Genomic DNA, 20,325 nt, shown 5'->3' with positions numbered 1-20,325 from the left:
CTCTGATTGCTGTGGCCAAAACTTCCAAAAGTATGTTGAATAGTAATGGTGAAAGTGGGCACCCTTGTCTTGTTCCTGACTTTAGAGGAAATGCTTTCAATTTTTCACCATTGAGGATAATGTTTGCTGTGGGTTTGTCATATATAGCTTTTATTATGTTGAGGTATGTTCCTTCTATTCCTGCTTTCTGGAGAGTTTTTTATCATAAATGGATGCTGGATTTTATCAAAGGCTTTCTCTGTATCTATTGAGATAATCATATGGTTTTTATTTTTCAATTTGTTAATGTGGTGTATTACATTGATTGATTTGCAGATATTGAAGAATCCTTGCATCCCTGGGAAAAACCCACTTGGTCATGGTGTATGATCTTTTTAATGTGTTGTTGGATTCTGATTGCTAGAATTTTGTTAAGGATTTTTGCATCTATGTTAACCAGTGATATTGGCCTGTAGTTTTCTTTTTTTGTGGGATCTTTGTCAGGTTTTGGTATTAGGGTGATGGTGGCCTCATAGAATGAGTTGGACATTTTAACAGTATTGAATTTTCAATCTGTGAGCACACAGAATCTCTCTTATTTGTGCCCTTTTCAGTTTCTCTCATTACTGTCTTACTTTTCAGTGTACAGGTCTTTTACCTCCTTGGTTAAATTTATTCCTAGGTATTTTGTTGTTTTTAGGGCAGTTGTAAAATAATTGATTTCTTAATTTCTCTGATACGTTCTTGATTTCCTTAAAATATAACCCAAGTAACTTTTTTCAGGGGGATTTATTTAGCTGATACTCTTATTAAAGTATCAGAATGTGTAGGAACAACTGTCAGGATTTCTGATTTTCCTATTGTGCTTTTCTTTCTGGAACAAGAATAATCCTCATTTTTTTTTTTCCCCAATGAAGTCATTGAAACCAAAGATATTACATGGTGTCTTAGCCTTCTGGCTAGAACTGCAGCTCTTGACTTGATAAGTCAATGTTATCTTCTAATATCTATTATATTAAGGACAGAATAGATAAGGTATGTATCTGATATCCGTTCTCCATGTATTTCCATAGTCCTCTTTCTCAAATTAACAATGGCATCTTGGTCTATAACAACTATTTATTTGTAGTAAAAACCAAACTAACAGGATTATCTATTCACTAATTTATTGCTTTCACATCTGTGGAATGTTCTCTTGAGAAAAATATTACAAAAGGGATCAAATTCAGAAAGTATCACATAACTTCATAGAGAAAGTTTTGTGTAATAGCTCATAGTTGTTAGGAATAAATGCCTAAATCAGGTGTTGGCTATGTCTAGTCAACTGAAGTTAATTTGCATTAAGTATTGACTGCACAGGAAAAAAAAATTATGAAAGTTCAGCCTTTTCTATAAAAATTGGCTTTTTTCATGAATAATCAGATTTTATGACGTGTACTTCTTTTTTGCAACTGCAAAATGTGTTAGGTATATTTAGAAGCTCATCATCAAGTTAACATAAAAGGAAAATACAATTTGCTAATGTGTTATAGTTATCAATTTCCAAGTAGATATTTGTTTTAATTAGGTGTTTTATACAACTCTAGTAGAATCTGATGCTCATAATACAGCTGTTAGTATTTGTGAGTTTATTACAACTTGATGGGATGTTGGAATGCCACAAAGACTTACGGGACATAATTCATTACTTTTTATGTGCGAGGAGGTAACTAGGAACATTGTATTGTTACCTCATTTTAATGCTCAAGGACAACTTGTAGGCTTGTCATGATCCTACGTAACTATTGTGGAATCTGGGTCAGAGAGTCTTAGGTCACACAGCTAATAAATGTTAGTGCTTAATTCAGTCACAAGGCTGTATAACACCAAAGACCTTTTTACCCCTGAAGCACCCTGACCGTCACCATTAATGGTATGGAGCTTCAAAGACTTGTGGCCATGACCCACAGAAAGTTATATTTGACATCACAGTCCAGTTCTTACATCCATGTATCTACACAATTAAACAAAAGCTTCACAAAAAATTCTTTTATTGACTGTGATACCATGATGTGCTCTGATATTTTCTTTTCTATTTTCAAAAAATGGTAGTTGTGATTACCTAAATTGATAAAATGACCCATTACCAGGTTTTCATGTGTATTTTGAAAACTCCTAATCTAAATGCCCTCTTTAGACATCTTGCAGTCTACTATCCAATTATGTAAGTATATGTGTTGAATTACTAACCAATCAAAACTATATGGATAGGTTACTAGATGTCATCTTAATAATGTATTGCAAATTTGTTTTTTCTCTTTTCTGGTCCTTGACTATCATAATGAGATCTATATCTTCAGAAAAATTGGCAATATAAAACAATGCCTTATCACTAAAAAAATAAAATTCAATATAATCAAAGGTGTATTTTAGCAGGACAACATGCCCCAGAGCCACCTCAGTCTGGGTATGTTGGTCTATGATATGGAGAGCATTGAGTTTTGTCCCCAAGATTAATGTCTTTCTGTGAAACACTTGAGAGTATCAAATACCACCAGGGCACCAAGAATTTAAGTCCAGCTCAAAGGCGTTATTGTGTTCAAGCCTGACTATTTCTTCCAGCCTCTCTCTCTCCTACTTACCCTCAGTCCCTTGCTCTAGTTCTATTTCCTGTTACAAGGTCCATGCTGTACACCCAAGGATGGCAGAGATGAAGCCTAGGCTGACAGGTACTGGAACTGATCTCTTCCTTGATTCTTCCTCCACTTCACTATACATTTTTTTAAAGATACTTGCAAAATGTAATATAGTTTTCATGCACATGTGTATACTTTAAATAACCATTCTGGCTAAGAAAGGACTTTAAATACTCTAAGATAAGCAAATGATTGTTGGTATATAATTATACTTTTTTTGGTAAAAGTATGAAAAATTTGTTTTCAATGAGCACTTCATTCCAAGAGCTCCACTGAAATGTTTATTCTAGTTTAAACCAACTAATACTTTGTAACAAAAGTCTTCTCTGAAGAGCTACGGAAATACAAACATGGAGGACCAGTTTAAATGGCTCTAAATTGAATACAGATATCTTTTGCATGGATAAACTACTAAAAGCAATAAAAACTACAGCCAAGTTATTTCACTAATTCAATATTTTATTTGGTGTCAAGGCATATAACTTTTAGTTATGTCATTAGTAATTTGAGAAGAAAGTCTAGAAAATATCGATTGTGCCACTAGAAGAGGGAGTTAACTTATTTATTGAAGCATTTACAGTTATTCTTTTTTATATCTACTTAGGTACAAAACTTTTGTAAGAAAGATAACACTTTTATTGCATTATATAAGTTCATATTTACAGGAGTCATAACACAAACCCATAAGCATAAATATACATGATGCAACCATTAAAAGTTTTGAAACTGAAAACTAGAGTTAAACAGGCAAAATACTTAATATGGCTTTTAAGAAAAGTAACTGTTTAGAAATGATTTGTTATTGCCCCGTTCTAGTCGTTTCTCATCAAGTGAACATAAAATTATGATCTCTTTAAAATGATACATGTTATCTAAGCCAATGCTGTACACATTTTTAATGCAGTATGCAATGATGCATAGCTTTCTTAAATGTACATATGTACATATGTATAGATATACAGTACACAGTTGTTTTAATACCCCTGAACATCTTGAGTAAAACTATTATGACTTTTCTATTATAAAACTACTTGAAAAGTGGGTATAACTTCTTGGTATTGCAGTTCAATTTGACAGAATTGAAAAAAAAAAGTTGGTTATAAATATTCTTTACAAAAAATTGAATAGTGGTCCCGCACTCATCGTTTATATTGCAGTGAAAACGTTTGATTCATTTAAAGGTATTTACATCTTGTTGTCCTTGGTTTCTGTGTGAAATATACAGAAGAATGAGAATACTGTAGGCAGGCCTATTTGCTAGATTTTTCTACTTGTTCATTTTTGCGTAGGTTCCAAATCTCTTGAGTTGTTGTTTATTTCTATTTGCCTTGTATTACTGCTGCTGCTGCTTCTTTTGGTGTTCTGGGAACACTGGGTGACTTTACTTCTAGGAACAGGAAGAAAAGATTTAACTCTTGAAACACCCAACTCAGTCTTTGATTTACTGTTGCTGCATTCGGTTGTTTGATGGCTGCTGAGAGGACTGACCTCCTGTAAGAAAGGAAAACAGAACAGCTTAATTTGACATTGTTCCCAACTTCTGTGATCGGTACTAACTTTCTCCTCTCTGTATGAGTTTCTCCCTTAACATAGGTTCTCATGGCGGGGGTGGGGGGAAGACAGGAGAGAAGTTGAATGCTTAATGTCCTGTAGACTCGCGGTCTGATCTCCACTAGGTCCTTTGTGGTGCCATAGATAGGAGTCAGTTAAACTAGTGCTTGAATCTGGAGTCTCCTCCTCAACAGAAGTTGTATGAAGTCTTAGGCCTGAGGAAATCAAACTGGACTACTCCAACCAACTATTTGTAAGCAGTTCTACAATGCAATATACCTTGAGTGTGTCACTGAATTTTTCTGCCTTTAGATCTAACTGAACTATTACTCACATATTCTGAATGTTTATCAGACAAGCACTGTTCCTGGTGCTTGGCTCACAGTAGAGAATGTAAAAGGGCACCATCCTTGTGCTAATGGAGCTTCTGCAGTAGTGAACTGTTTCCTGGTGATGCATCTGTAACTAGGGAGCTCAAGATCTTTAATTCTTGGAAACTGCATGCTAGCATTCTTCGAGTACTTCTGAACCCTTCTGATCACCTGGTCCAGGCCTCTTTTTGCCCATGAGGAAACACAGTTGGACAGGTAAGAGCGACTCATGATGCTGCAATAAGACCTTTTACTCACAGCGTTTTCCCTGATCGTGAGCTCACTTGGGTAGGTCCCCCTTCATGTTTACCAATCAGCAGAACTCAAGTGAGTGGTGAAGTAAGGAAGAAGGAAGGGTGGACATGGACATGGGGAGGTGTAGAGGATGGTCTGAAATAGTAAGTTATATGTAACATAAGTTACGTGAAGTTCAAGGACATAATTTGGAAAGAAATGGGTAGAAAATGCGAATGATGGATCAAAGGTATGTGCTACAGAACAGGTCTAAGCCCTGATTGCACATGAGAGTCACCAAGCTTTTAAAAACTCCAACGTCCAGGTTGTACTTTAGACCAATTATATCAGAACCTCTAGGGCATGTGGTCTGGGTACAAGGGATTAAAAAACAAATCCTCAAATAGTTTTCATGATGCAACCAAAATGGGAATTTCTGCTTTAGGGGACTGAATTTTCATCTCCATAAGAAGAAAACATTTATTATTATATATTCTATGGATGACTTAAATATGTATTTATGTAAATATGGGCTTTTCTGTTTAAGAAGGCTGGCTGACAAGCTGCCTGATTAACAGGCCCCTCTCTGACCACACAGGAGAAAATGATTTCAGCTAACACAGAGAGCTTTTCCTCCTAAAGGGAATTACTTCCTGATAACAGAAGAAACTGGGCATCTAACCAAGAAATGCTCATTGCCTTTATCAGGATAGAAAAGGCCTGAGCCTGTGAAGGGTTCAGGAATCTGGCAAATGCCAAATGAGTACTACGTCGCCCTCTGGTGGCAGGTTCTACGAAAACAACTGATCATCGGGGAATAGTCTTTAGAATGCTCAATGGGCAAAGAAATAGAAGGCGAGCCCAAGGAATGTGTTCTGAACCATAGTTCAGGGACAGCCCCTGAACAAAAATGTATTCCATCCAGAACCAGAGTTATCAGCAGGGACCCCAGGTGTCACCTCCTCAGTCATTCTTATCTGTTCCCAACGATGCTTTTGCTGTGCTTCTAAGCCATTCCTAATTAGGGGTGGGGGGAATCACAGAGAGGAACAAATACTATATAGAGTAAGCCACACAGGCCATGTTCTTCTTTGTAGATTGTCATGTTGTATGTTTTTATATAAGACCCCAGGCTTGTTAATATTTCCCCCAACACACACAGCTTCACAGGAAACTAGTCAGGACTGAAAGCTACTGAAGCCGGGAGCCCAGGCTGTCAGAGGAGGATTAATAATGGGATAGTCTCACCACGCTCGCTGTTTAATCCTGCTCTTGCACTCCCTCTCCCCACAGGTCTGTGTTAGCTGCCATGTGAGGGGACGTGAACCACAGTGGACATAGCTTGGTGAGCAAACCACACATTATTAAATACGTCTTACAAAATGGACCGCCTCAAAAAAGCACTACTGGGTAAGAAGTATTTTTATTGTTTCCGTTCACTCAGTAGTACCATACTGGGCCATCTCATCTTTTGGCATTTATTAACCAATCATAAAAGTTATTTCAAGAGGGTAAGGAACTCTATGGGAATCCTGGCTCATTCTGATTTGCTTGCAAAGGATATTCTGTCTCTGAAACATGCATGGTATGGGAAGTTCATGTATGTGTAGATTTTTCTGTTATCACTCAGCATTAACTCCAGTTTTTGAAAATGGTACTCAAAAGAAATTCAATGTTCCATTTTAAAATACAGCAAAGAAGAGAGACGTTACATTAGTTCTAGGTTTGGCATAAACTAGTGAAAACAAATAGAAGAGATAGTAAAAATTTTGGAATCCAATTTTTTGGCATCAAATAGAAGAGGGGGAAGTAATGCTTTTCTATGTGATTCCTTCAAGCTATTAGCCAAACAAACAGTACTTTTTTCTAACCTTGATTACCTAGTGAACACTTACACCTTTATCCTGATTATATCCCTGCTATAGTGTAAAAGTAACTTTGTAATGCACATTGAAAGATTTGTAAAGTCAATTTTACAACAATCCTTCTTTGTCCCATTTTGGAGGGAAAAGGGACACTTACCTTTTGTGACACTGGCATTCTTGGATTATTAACAGTTGCTGAAAACACAGGGTTGTTTCCTGAACTATCAAACCTCCTTAAATCATCCCTGGAATCAGCAATCTGGAAAATACACAATTTATCAAGTCATGTTTTCACAGGTAAACTGTGACATACTCAAGGTAAGATGTAAAGTCACTGTGGAAAACCCACAGTGAGAACTGTGGTCCTTGTCTGTCAGAAGCTTAGGTCCTAAAATGCTCACATAAGGACTTTAAGCTTTCATGTGAAACTAACAGCAAATGCATGAGACACAGTTTCTAAGGGAAAAAAAAAAAAGAGTCTTTTAAAGTCATAAGAAGACAACCAGATAAGCTCTATTTAAAAAAAAAAATACTTGGCACAAAATGAAAGGATATAACGTTTGCAAGCTTTTTCATTGTAACCTTATTTTTCCAGGGTTAACTATTTCAACTCACTTCCAGTAAGATTAAATAAGCTAGTGAGTTCTTTATCCCTAGTAGACTGTCCAAATACAACAGGTGAGTTTTGGGGTAGAACCTGCACAAGTTATAACTACCTTCTTTTGCTCCCTTTCAAGCAAAAGGCCCTTATCAAGGAAGCGTGGTAAAAAACTGCTGCAGATATCAGAGTGCAAAAACAGGTTGAACTTGATGCTGTTAATGCTTCAAGATTTTGGGTCACTGATTTCCATCTTTGGATCTCAAATTTCACAGTTTAAGCAAATTACACAGGCTACTTATTTTTTCTTATTTTATAAGTACAGTTGTTCCCCGCTGCAGAATGCAAGTCTGCTGCCATGCTCTTACTGATTGGTGATGGCCAAAGTTAGGGATATGGAAAGGAAAAGGTGGTATTGGTTTAATTTGTGGTAGCACACCACATGCAGCTTTCACTTTGGGTTTTTCAGAGAAGCTGTGCTAAATAGAGCTCCCTTGTTGTATAAGTGTTTTAAGCAAGGTAATGGAAGTTTTGATTTGGAGCTTTAGTCATACTATTTGATAAGGGATTTCTCTCAGGGAAAGAGCTATGATGTGGCTCCAAGAAGTCTGTCTGCTGCTGGGGGAGCCACTCAAGGCCCTCCGCACTGTGTCCTGCTTACCTTGCTTATATCAGATTCAGATTTGCTAGAGCACATGCTCTGAAGTTCCTTGACAAGATCTGCTTCATCATCCGAACCCAGAGAGAGTCTTTGATCCAGATTCAAGGTCAATGACAGATCATTCTCTAAAGACCTACCACAGATTTCAGAAAAGAGTTTTTCAAACCCAGAGCAACCATCCAACTTCCAATATGGAAACCTAGACCCCTTTCTGGGGGATTTGTGGAGCAAAAAAGTTTTTAACATCCTTTAAAGGCATCCATAAATATCACTTTATACAACAACCCATTCCCATCTGATTTTGGTAACTCCCCGTCAGAATTCTCAATAGGATAAAATGTTACTACACAAAGAAATCCACTTTGACTTACAATATTCCAGTCTCCTTACTCTTCCCTTTCCTTCGCTGTCCCCAAGGATGACACTAAACACGCTGGTGTGGGGGGCAGTGTGACAATGGAGTAAATGTCAATTTATCACTTTTTATTGGCAACGTGACCATGGGTTGGGTTTCTTTTTTGTACTCAACACCTCAGTTCCTGGGTTCCCTTCTATCAAATGCCTTGTGCTACATCATAGGGTTATTACAAATACTGTATAGGCTGTTGAATACAACAGACCTAACAGTGGGCCTGGCACAAACAAGCATGTGACAGATTCATTGACCCCCTACCCCTCTTGTAATTCTGTGAACCAGGGTCCTAAATGTCACCTGCCAAGTTACAGGGTACACAACTTATTGGCTATACAAGGCCCTATTTACAAACTAGCTAAGCATTTTTATTCTATGATAAATCTTTATTTCAGTTTATAAATTTGGAAGCATAATTGACAATTCCCTAGCAGCAGCATGAGGAAAAAAAATAAGTCATGTTATGTTTCTGTAACTCTGTCATTAAAATCATCAGTCCTCTAAAGCCTGTTTAAAAGTTCACAAATACAGGATTTTACCATATCTTTGTGAACTGTATTAATAATATCAAACTTGATACAAAATCAAATCAATGATATTTCTAATCTTTCACCAAACTAAAAGCAAAATAGGCTTTGTATTTTTTTTAGATTTCATTCATTCGATTTCAGCTTAATACTAGCATTTGAATTACCTCTATTGCTTTTTAAAAAATTATATTCACAGCATAACAGTTGCACAGACTAATGCTTCCCAGGGGGCGCTAGTGGTAAAGAACCCACCTGCCAATGCAGGAGACATAAGAGATGAGGGTTGGATTGCTGGGTCTGGAAGATCCCCTGAGGGCAGGGTGACCCACTCCAGTATTCTTGTCTGGAGAATCCGATGGAGAGAGGAGCCTTGCGGGCTACAGTCCATGGGGTGGCAAAGAGTTGGACACGACTGAGGTGACTTAGCACACACACGATGAGAATGTGTACTGTTTGTTATGAGTTAAATCTGCAGGGGAAACTTACTTTTGGTTTGACAGCGAAGCATTCCTGTTACAATTCAGCTGTAATATAGTGTTACTTTTGATACCTGTTTAAAGAAAAAAAAGCAGTCATTTCCATAGACTGTCCCTGCGGATCTTGAACTCTGTATTTAAAAGAAATAGTCTCTTCATATTGTTTTTGGATTAAATCCATTTCTTGAGGCCCTGTGGAAGCCTAGGGAATGCGCAAAGACCTCATGTATATTTATGACTAAAATCAATACAACTCACACCACCTGAGGCTCAATTCAGGAATCCTAAACTCCACTTTCATCAGTGGATCCTATTCTAATCAGGCAAGTCCCCACAACCTTAGGCCTTTGTTCTCCAAGTGCCTAAAAGAGGGTTAATACCTGCCTTTTGAAGATGGTAATCCCTTTGTTTGCCTTCCAAGGGATCCTGACTGTGTAGACCCAACACAGTTTTTGATGTGTGGGCCCCATGATGTATTACAGTGCAGGTATAGAAACAACTTTTGATTGCTTTGCATTTTACAGAAAACTAAATAGGAAAAGTAAACAAAAAGTCACAGCATTAAAACAAACGCTGCATATCATACCAATGTTTTTCTAACTGCAAATTTCAACCCATTTAAAAAAAAACAGAATAGGAAACACCGGATTGCACAGCTTGTATGTAGTAAATATATAAGTTGGTATCCATTTACAGAGACATGCAAATGCATAGGTCTGTGTGTACTGGTCCAGCTTTAAAATACATTTCTCACTGTGGCTTATGGTCAAAAGTTTGAGAAACACTAAACCATTTTAGATTCAAAATGTCTTTCTATAATATTCTACATTTTATAAATGCATTAATACAGCTGCTTCTGAGTAGATTCTAAAATTGTATGAATGGTGCTAGCATGATTAAAGAATGATTTTGAGAAGTCTGTCGAATTTGGTATATCCCGATTAAAAGCAGATCATCAGAAGGTCTGTACATTTCCTCATCCACACTTTTGTCCTTACTGTCAGAAAGCATTAATTAGTAGCTTTTCCCTAATTAGCACGGAAGTGCCTAAGCTTGGACTCTGCCCTCCAGAAGCAGTGACCATCATCTCAGGTTTAGGTTTCCCTGGTTTAGGTCAGGACAGAAAAGGGCTGTGTCTTTATCAAATTTTATGAGCTTCCCTAGTGGTCTGCATGGAATGCAAGAGAGTTCTATTTTGGTATTTTTTAAAACAATGATGTCCAAAAATATCAACCCAAACACTGTTGTAATAATTTTGTATGAAGTGCAATTATTGGACAAGGTGACTATTATAAAAAAAATTAAAACTAGAGGCATGTCCACCTTTGGTTGTTAACCAACCAGTGGTTTATTCACCTAAACCCTGGCCAACGCGTTTTGCAAATCTCTATGTTGATGTCAAACTATGGTTGTATACAGTTTTATTCACCTTTCAATTAAGTTTTTGTGTTTGAAGGAACATTTGATATATCCACTAGTTCTGCAACTAATAAATATTATAAACTTAAACTAATTTATAATTCAGCTTTTAGCCAAATATATATTTCCAAGTTAGATTTATCTCCATAATACTGTTTAAAGTTCATATTCACTTATGGATTTTGTCTGACAATCTACAGTACTGCAATATATATTGACAATGCTTACTGTTTAGGTACTCACTTAGCTCAGGAAAGCAGTTGGTCCTGAATCCTACAGGGATTCTAATGAACTTGGAAGTGACACAGTGAAGAGCCTGCATAGGTGTCCTTATTTGAGTACCAGGATTATTATGAGTGGCACAGACTGAAGAAATCAGCACTGGACTCATAAGAAACAAAAACATGGATTGCAGAAACCCCCGTTTGTAGGAGCAGTGGTTTGGAGCAGGTGATCAAAGGGATCTGAGTCTCAATTGTGCCATCTGTAAATGGAGACGACAGTCCTCACTGTCGAGCTCTTTTGGATACTTTCCAAGGATAAACAGGTATAATCCTTGTTACAGAAAGTCAGCTGAGGGAGTCTCTTTGCTCTATTGGGGGGCTACAGTCTAATGATTTTATTCCCTGGAGCAAACACTCTAACTTTAGGAAGTAAGGGCAAGCCTCGGAGATCAAAATGTATCCTATTATAAATAACACTTACCTTTACAATGAGAGTTTACATATTTTTTTCAGTGACTATCCATTCAATTACTTTAAAACTTATTACTTACGTGACTTTAAGTCATAACTTATGATCACATACTTAGGGTAATCACACAACTCTGGCATGTATTGATATAGTTAAAATCGCATTAGTTTTTATTAAAAATCAATACAATCTGCCATATGAAAAATATGGTAACAAAAGCAACTGTTTAGGATTTTAGACATCATATTCCTTTCACTTAGGAACCCCACTGCTGTAAAGCTGCCATGTGTGCGTGCCTGCTAAGTTTCTTCAGTCATGTCTGACTCTTTGTGACCCCATAGACTGCACCCCGCCAGGCTACTCTGTCCTGGGGATTCTTCAGGCAAGAATACTGGAGTGAGTTGCCATTTAGTGTGGGGTACAAGGGGCTCCTGAAGACGTAAAGTTAGTTACATGTATCAGAGATCCATAATGCATATGAGGTTGGAACATCTTTTCATTCTTACTCAAATATGATATCTTTTAGGGGAGGATATGAACAAAGCTAGTGGAGGTGATGGAATTCCAGTTAAGCTATTTTAAACACTAAAAGATGATGCTGTGAAAGTGCTGCACTCAATATGCCAGCAAATTTGGAGAACTCAGCAGTGGCCACAGAACTGGAAACGGTCACTTTTCATTCTAATCCCAAAGAAAGGCAAATGCCAAAGAATGCTCAAACTACCGCACAATTGCACTCAACTCTCACACTAGTAATGTTCAAAATTCTCCAAGCCAGGCTTCAACAATATGTGAAGCATGAACTTCCAGATGTTCAAGCTGGATTTAGAAAAGGCAGAGGAACCAGAGATCAAATTGTCAACATCCACTGGATCATCAAAAAAGCAAGAGAGTTCCAGAAAAACATCTATTTCTGTTTTATTGACTATGCCAAAGCCTTTGACTGTGTGGATCACAACAAACTGTGGAAAATTCTTCAAGAGATGGGAATACCAGACCACCTGACCTGCCTCCTGAGAAACCTATATGAAGGTTAAGAAGGAACATTTAGAACTGGACATGGATAACAGACTGGTTCCAAATCAGGAAAGGAGTACATCAAAGCTTTATATTGTCACCCTGCTTATTTAACTTATATGCAGGGTACATCATGAGAAATGCCAGACTGGATGAAGCACAAGCTGGAATCAAGATTGCCAAGAGAAATATCAATATCCTCAGATACGCAGATGACACCACCCTTATGACAGAAAGTAAAGAAGAACTAAAAAGGCTCTTGATGAAAATGAAAGAGGAGAGTGAAAAAGTTGGCTTAAAGCTCAACATTCAGAAAACTAAGATCAAGGCATCCGGTCCCATCACTTCATGGCAAATAGATGGGGAAACAGTGGAAACAGTGACAGACTTTATTTTCTTGGGCCTCAAAATCACTGCAGATGGTGACTGCAGCCATGAAATGAAAAGACACCTGCTCCTTGGAAGAAAAGTTATGACCAACCTAGACAGCATATTAAAAAGCAGAGACATTACTTTGCCAAAAAAGGTCCATCTAGTCAAACCTTTGGTTTTTCCAGTGGTCATGTATGGATGTGAGAGTTGGACTGTAAAGAAAGCTGAGCACTGAAGAACTGATGCTTTTGAACTGTGGTGTTGGAGAAGACTCTTGAGAGTCCCTTGGACTGCAAGGAGATCCAACCAGTCCATCTAAAGGAAATCAGTCCTGAATATTCATTGGAAGGACTGATGCTAAGCTCTGATTTCCATACTTTAGCCACCTGATGCAAAGAACTGAGTCATTTGAAAAGACCCTGATGCTGGGAATGATTGAAAGCGAGAGATGAAGGGGACAACAGAGGATGAGATGGTTGGATGGCATCACCAACTCAACGGACATGAGTTTGAGTAAGCTCCAGGAGTTAGTGATGGACAGGGAAGCCTGGCGTCTGCAGTCCATGGGGTGGCAAAGAGTCAGACATGACTGAACTGAACTGAGGGAGGATATTTTAAACAACTGATTATCCTAATATCAAAGCCATAAGGAACAGGTCTAATAATTTATTAGAATGAAATTCTGTCGGGGAGCGATTTTTATCTCCTGTTTTCACTGCTCTATTTCTAGTGTTTAGAAGAAAACTTGGTACACGGCATACATCTCATGTAGGAAGAAATATGTGAAGCTGACTCACTTATAAACACCTTAAACTGGTATTAAATATGTCTATAATCAAATAACACATACTTCTAAAAGTTTAAGGTTCACTTCTGAACGCACATTTGCCTATTTCTTTCTTTTTATGTGTCAGCTTTTATTACATAAATATAATTGTGTGGATCCCAAGAAAATCAAATTACTGAAAAGCAGATGATCATTAACATGGTAAAGATAAATTTAATTTCAGAATTCTAGTATGAATGGTTTTTTTCAGGTAGGGGACTCTCAACTATTTGTGGAATGTACCTACCACATGCTTTATTCCATGAAAAATACACATTGAAATCCTCAAAATTTTGCTTTGTTGAATGCATAGTAATAAACATAAAGCACACTGGCATTCAGAAACCACCTCATGGGTACACACGTCTCATGCCTGCCCCCTTACCTTCTTCACTCAAGTCTGGCTTGTTCCAGGTGGGTGAAGAGAACCGGCCAGACTTCTTGCGAGGACTGGTGCTCACCTTTCTCCAGGCACCACTCTCTTTCTTCTTGCTGCAACTGCTGTAACTTGAAACTATGGACAGAGGGAAGCTTCCTCCTTTGAAATCAGCTGTATGCTGGTCCAGCTCTGAAACAACATAAACCACATTTTGCCAGAAGGACAGAAGCAAGAGCGCAGTTACACAGAGTCAAGCAAAATCCAACATTTCTAACACTTAAAGAAATAGCCTCTTCAAAATCAGGGGCCTATCATACCCAAGCAGGGGTTTGCCAACCAGCAAACATTACTTTGAAGTCTGGTATTTAAACATGAGCCAGGAATTAAGAGAGAGCAAGTGAGTTAATTTTAAAGCAGTGCTGTGTAACATCCATTACATGGAGATAATCTCACTGGTTACAAAGAGAGAAAATAGAGTTCCCTAAAAGCCAGTTCAAGCAAGCATTACATAATAGCGAATTTCCTCTCCTCCCAGCATAAACCCACATACCTGCTCTCTGGAGGGGACAGCCATGCAGAACAGCTTTATTAAGCAAAATGCTGAGAGCAGCTCTAACTACAGCCTGCTGCCCTTGGCTGGGGTTTTTAGTTGTTTGCCCAAGGCCGGGCTGTCTTTTCACAGAGGCTCTTGACAATATTGCTTCTTGAACTCTGGGTGCAATGACAGCATTCCATAGCTTAGACATCCACCTTCCAAGAGAGGGTTCACAGTTAGGACCCAGGCTCCCAGGAATCACACACAACTCTACCCGGGACAGAGCTGAAGACCCTGAACAAAGCCTAAGGGTTTCTATGGATAGGCTACCTTTCCCAGGTTGTTTCAGAATAAGTGAAATTATCTAACACCAAAACAGTTTGAATGTGCTTTACAAATAACAATGTATTTCTAATGAAACTGTTTACCTGTTTCTGTTTTTCTTTGTAAGATCCTGGAGCACTAGAGTGCTGAATAAATGAATGCACAAATAAATACATGGAAAGGGAAAAATACATGGAAAACTTTACAGACTAAAGAAATCTGGAGGAAAAAAGATTTCCTGAAAATCTGTGTCTAAATAGCTTAAACTTATTTGCCATTTTCCTTACTAAGATACATATGTTTTTTAGTATTTCTGAAATTGGGATACATTTTATGATCACTGGCAAATTAAATCTTCCTGCTCTGCAGGGGCTTGGTGTCTACACATGGCAGGTGAGCCCTGAAGAGAGGGGATGGGGTCAACCAGCCACTGCCTCAGGTGGACTGCATTAATAGCTGTAGCTGTTGCAGGGCTTTAATTGAAATTTAGAGCACTCAATGCCAATCAAAATTCCTTCAAAAAAGATTATACTTTGTTGTAGTATTAAAAAAACAGTTAGCATTAAAAGCTGTAGACAAAACTATATCACCTAGAATAGGAACTGTTAAAACTATTACCTAGTATCAAGTTTCTCTGTTAATGTAGAGTGACATGTAATTCCGGGAAAAAAAAAAGAAAGAAAAGCAAACAGTTACTCCTAAAGGTGCTGAGGAGGTAAAGATATAAGCTTTGGCTAAAAAAAAAAAAAAAAAGTAAGAAAATTTTAGAAAGGCAGTTCCTTAATACGGCTGTTGGGAGATAAGTTTCCATGGCATTTCTGTATTCTCGTGTCAGCTGTTTTCCTGGATTGTCTTTTCAAGGATGTTAGCAGTGTACACAGACTTGGGAAGTAGAGATAATGTCTCCTTCTGGAGCAGAGGGCAGATTGTTTCCTGACCAGGATGATGAAAGTTATGGTTCCTTCCAGGGCAAAGGGTGGGCAGATTTACCAGCATCCCCCATTAGAAGATGGGGTGATTCCACATTTTGCTGCTAAAGCCAGCATCCACCTGGGCTGGTACGCATCACCCTGTGGGACCTGAGGAGCCGGGGAAACCACTGCAGACAGTTCAGATGGCTGGGCTGCGGCTGGGCTCTGAGTGATGAGGAGCGGGCCTCTGACCCAGCATCCTGCACCCAGCAGGCTAACCTGTCAGCTTGCAAAGAGGGTACAAGTCTCAGAGCCTCTAGTTTTTGACAATGACTGTGCTGCAGACAGGAAAAACCAAATATGGCTCCTAAGAATCTTGAGATTCTGGATGTCAGGGGCAAAAAAGGCTCAGATGTAATCATGATACTGAGAGAATCGGGTAATTATATGAATAAATGTACTGCTTTTTAACAAGAAATTACTATGTATTTTTTAATACAGTACTCCTCCCTCAATTAACTGTTATTAAATTGATAGTTTGTGTTACAATAGAGAAGACATTTTACTTGCATCCCTTGCTTTCCAAAATAGATTTCTGCCCAGGATGCCAGAAAGTACAGAATCAAATCTAACAGCGAATCACAGAACCCTTACTAAGGAAGTCGGACGGTGACAAATTCCTTCCTCCTTTCAACTTCCTTCTGATATTCTATGTCATTAACCTTCCTATATGTATGTCTATTTTTATAAGCTGCTACAAAGGAAAATATAGTAAGTTTATAAGTCTACTCTGTCCATGGAATTCTCCAGGCAAGAATACTTGAGTGTGTATCATTCCCTTCTCCAGGGGATCTTCCTCACCCAAGGATTGAACCCGGGCCTCGTGCATTGCAAGCAGATTCTTACCATCTGAGCTACTACTCATGTAAGTGTATAAGTATCATTAATAAAAGAGCAAGCTTTTCAATTCATCAGTAGAATGTGTTTTATTTTTTTGGTTACAGGGTACTTGACTGAATTTCTTATGTGGGCCTTCCTCAGGAGACACTGCACAGCAAGCCACATATGGATCTGATGAGAGTTTTGAAAACAGAGGAAACCTACGATCTATCTAGTCTTAGCAAAAATTGTTTCCTTAGGAACTACCCAACACACAAGTCATGGTCGTCCTCTGACAAGAGGGCAGGGCTCCACTTCCCATGTTGACGATAGCAGTGGCATAGCTTTCTCACTCTCACACACTCCCACCTGGCCAGGGCTCTACTTTAAATACTTTAAAGGCAAAGAAGGACTGATGACACTCACTTCACTGTTGCTTGGGTGTGCCCCGGGACTACAGGACAAGACAGGAAATGCTGTGGCCCGAGAAGTGCTTCCGGCGTGCCCAGGCGGGCCAGGCACGAGTTGAGCTGGCGCCACACGGCCAGGGCCCAGTCGACCGTCTTGCACACGGGGTCGCAGGGAGAGGGCACCTGACCTCTGAACTGGAGACAGAGAGGAGGAAGACAGGGCTTGGGTTAGCACAGTGCTCGTTGTCCTGTTGTTTCTAACCATTCGAAATTAAAGCTATAAAAATTTATAAAACAAAACTGTAGCCAAATCTAGTCTTACCTTCACTTGGGGTGGGTGAAGGGATTAGTTAATAATATACCCTGTTGTGTGTGTTAGTGTGAAATACAGATCTGCAGTTTGTTACATCAAATGAAAAGATGCAGACGTGACAGCGAAGCGAGACACCCTGGATGAGGTGTCTTACTTGGATGAATTCTTAAACATCAGTGCTGGAAGAAATCATTTTTCACATGTGTACAGAATATCTCACAAGGACTTGCAAATAGTAGGTGTTCAAAAAAGGATTTTGAATAAATGACATAAAAATGACATTAAATATTTTAATATGGATAAGTGATAAGATGGCATATTGCAATCTATGGCATGTTCACTTTGTCTTATTTTTAATTTCCCTAGAAGGAAAGTCTCAGCTAAAATGCTACCTTAAAATGCACACAACTATGCTAGCATGAAGACATGTTTTCTAATTTAAAAGTGAAGAGTTTAAGTAATGCTGTGTAACACACGGTGGAATGGGAGCAGGTCTTTTTAGAATTATATCTTATACAAGAGCCCCTTTTTGGTACTACAGAGGATTCACAAAAGGACAAAGATTTATATACTACGAAGAGAAATCTCTCAAATATTTAGAAGTCAGATATAGCAATTAACTATTTTTATAAGAAATACATTCATGTAAATCTCTACTTTACCAAGGAATTATGATATTAAGACTGAGGATAATATGTGAATGTTTGTATATCCTACATCAAGGGACAGAATTTGGCACAGAAAAAAATGCAAGAGTGGTTCAGTAATTCTAGCAGCTTCATTAAAGTAACATCCCTGTGTCACACGAGGATTTGGGATCTGTTATAATATCCCATTTTTTGAAAAGAGGATCATATTTCTCCCACTTTTTCTGATAGTCTTCCAGTGAAAATGAGATCATGGCTACAATTAATAGATGAATATTACTTTCCTTGGCTTTCTCTGGTGGCTCAGACAGTAAAGAATCTGCCCGCAATGCAGGAGGCCCAGGTTCAGTCCCTGGGTGGGTAAGATCCCCTGGAGAAGGGAATGGCAATCCACTCCAGTATTCTTGCCTGGAGAATTCCATGGACAGAGGATCCTGGTGGGCTACAGTCCATGGGGTTGCAAAGAGTCAGACACAAAAGAGTGACCAACACTTTCTTTTGCTTTCAATTTCCTACTAAAGGTACAATTATTTTTTATTAAATACTAGAAGCTTTGTCTCCTCCAAAAAATACGTTTATTTTTATTCCTGTGAGAAACTGGAAGAAGAAATTTTGATCACATGCCAGCGTGCTTCTAAGCACCCCCGTTATTTGGCTCCATCCTGCAGTTACACGATTTCTGTTGTTTTGCAGTTGTCTTCATTCCCACTGTACATCTACCCCAGGAATCCATTTTATTAACCTACTTGAAGTGACTCCTGGTAAATTAAACACATTGCCCTTCCTCCCCACTTTCTGTTCCTTACAGCACACCCCACTTGCCCATCCTCAAGCACAATGGAGGAAAGTGTAGAGCTTGAAGAGAACTTTCTTTTCAAAATAAGTAAAATCAATCCTTTTCAAACTATGTTTACCAGAGAGCCGGAAGAGAGAGAGGGTTAGGAAAGATTTCAAGGAAGATTAGCATGGCCCCTGCGCAAGAAAGACACAGAAATTGGTGAAGCATTCCATGTTTTTCTCTTAGATAAACCAGGCACTTTGCTGTGTCAGGGTAGGTTCCTCCTTGATGAAATAATGCAGCCTTCTGGTGAGAATGGGGGAGGCTATGCATATTTGAGGAGCAATGGGTAGAAATCTCTATATCTCCCTTTCGATTTTATTGTAAACCGAAAATTGCTCTAAAAATAATAAAGTCTTTAAGAAAAATACTGGTATCTTTTGCAGTTCTTTAGGTGAGTTTTTTAGCAGTAAGATTTAAATATTAATAGTGATGAAGTTAATGGAAGCATCACTGATGTGAAAAGCTACAAAACCCATGACTGTCTTTATCTCACCTTTCTTCTTATTGGCTGAGGTCATATAATAGATGTGCTTTGGTCAAAAGCATATATTTATGATCAGGCAACTGACTTTAGCAGAGCTTGGGGCAGACGATTTCTGATTCAATTAGGAACTTCAGGTACTAATTGAAATCACCAATGGTAGGGACTGTCACTGAATTACCAACGGCATTCCCGCTGCACCCTTCTCCCTCCACCACCCTCCCCAGCCCTCCTCTATGAATGCATGTACATTCACATGCTCTAACACAACAGACATAGCGATTTTGTTCAGGAACTTGGTGGCGCACTCTGGTGTTGGGAAGATAGCTCTAGCCAAGGTCTATGGCAGAAGGGTGGGCATGAAACCAGTTCTGGTTAATGAACCATTAAGGGGAAGTCTTCTGATTCTGGGAGTTTCAGAAAAAGATGCTGTTCCCCCTGATAAGGAGGAGGCAAAAGCAGCCTAAGTTCCCTCTCGAACAGCTCGGCATCCTGCTCCCTACCTGTGAACAAGTCTGTGTGAGGGTGTGGTGCCCGAAGCCCTGCAGAAACCAGGCAGTCCTGAAGAGAGGCCAAGAGATTCACCCAGACCTGGGACCTGGCATCACGGTGTGAATGGACATCAGCAACACCTACCGCAAGGCATCTGGTTATGTAAGGGAAAAAAGCCTTTTTTTGTGTGTGAAGCAGCTAACAGTGGGGTGTCATATTACCTACAGCTTAAACTCCTCTGCTGATACAATGAAGATCCTGTCCTCCCAGTGTGGCCCACTGTGCAGGATTAAACAATAAAATCTTGCTAAATCAAGCTCTTTTATTTCAAATCCACCCAGACACTTAGCTACTGGCCTAATTTAAGAATACGACATTAGAGAATAATGTGCTCAATTTGGTAAGTACACTAAATTAATTTTGTTACTTTGATA

At 38.7% G+C, this 20,325-nt stretch overlaps 1 protein-coding gene and 1 non-coding gene across 4 annotated transcripts in view; one reads left to right on the top strand and one right to left on the bottom strand.

Annotated features, from left to right (window-relative positions):
• Positions 1 to 3,092: 3,092 nt before the first annotated feature.
• Positions 3,093 to 20,325, bottom strand: part of CTTNBP2 (cortactin binding protein 2) — a 168,904-nt gene continuing 151,671 nt past the window's right edge. For 2 of the 3 annotated variants that reach the window (XM_005205448.5, XM_059885862.1), the window contains 7 exons: positions 17,134 to 17,312; positions 14,609 to 14,808; positions 14,065 to 14,247; positions 9,363 to 9,426; positions 7,935 to 8,067; positions 6,833 to 6,934; positions 3,093 to 4,145 (listed from right to left, as the gene is read on the bottom strand). In XM_005205448.5, coding sequence (XP_005205505.2) covers positions 3,930 to 4,145; positions 6,833 to 6,934; positions 7,935 to 8,067; positions 9,363 to 9,426; positions 14,065 to 14,247; positions 14,609 to 14,808; positions 17,134 to 17,312 — 1,077 coding nt within the window. In that variant the 3' untranslated portion in view covers positions 3,093 to 3,929. Of the gene's footprint in view, positions 4,146 to 6,832; positions 6,935 to 7,934; positions 8,068 to 9,362; positions 9,427 to 14,064; positions 14,248 to 14,608; positions 14,809 to 17,133; positions 17,313 to 20,325 lie in introns of those variants that run through there. The other variant, XM_059885861.1, reaches the window with a different exon arrangement.
• On the top strand, positions 18,987 to 19,094 carry LOC112446543 (U6 spliceosomal RNA). Its single transcript, XR_003034546.1, has one exon. It is a non-coding gene; the product is annotated as a U6 spliceosomal RNA (small nuclear RNA).

This window comes from Bos taurus, chromosome 4, assembly GCF_002263795.3.
Source record: "Bos taurus isolate L1 Dominette 01449 registration number 42190680 breed Hereford chromosome 4, ARS-UCD2.0, whole genome shotgun sequence".
Lineage (NCBI taxonomy): Eukaryota > Metazoa > Chordata > Mammalia > Artiodactyla > Bovidae > Bos > Bos taurus.
The sequence above is the reverse complement of the archived record's forward strand: the minus strand, read 5'-3'. Positions and strand labels throughout refer to the sequence as shown.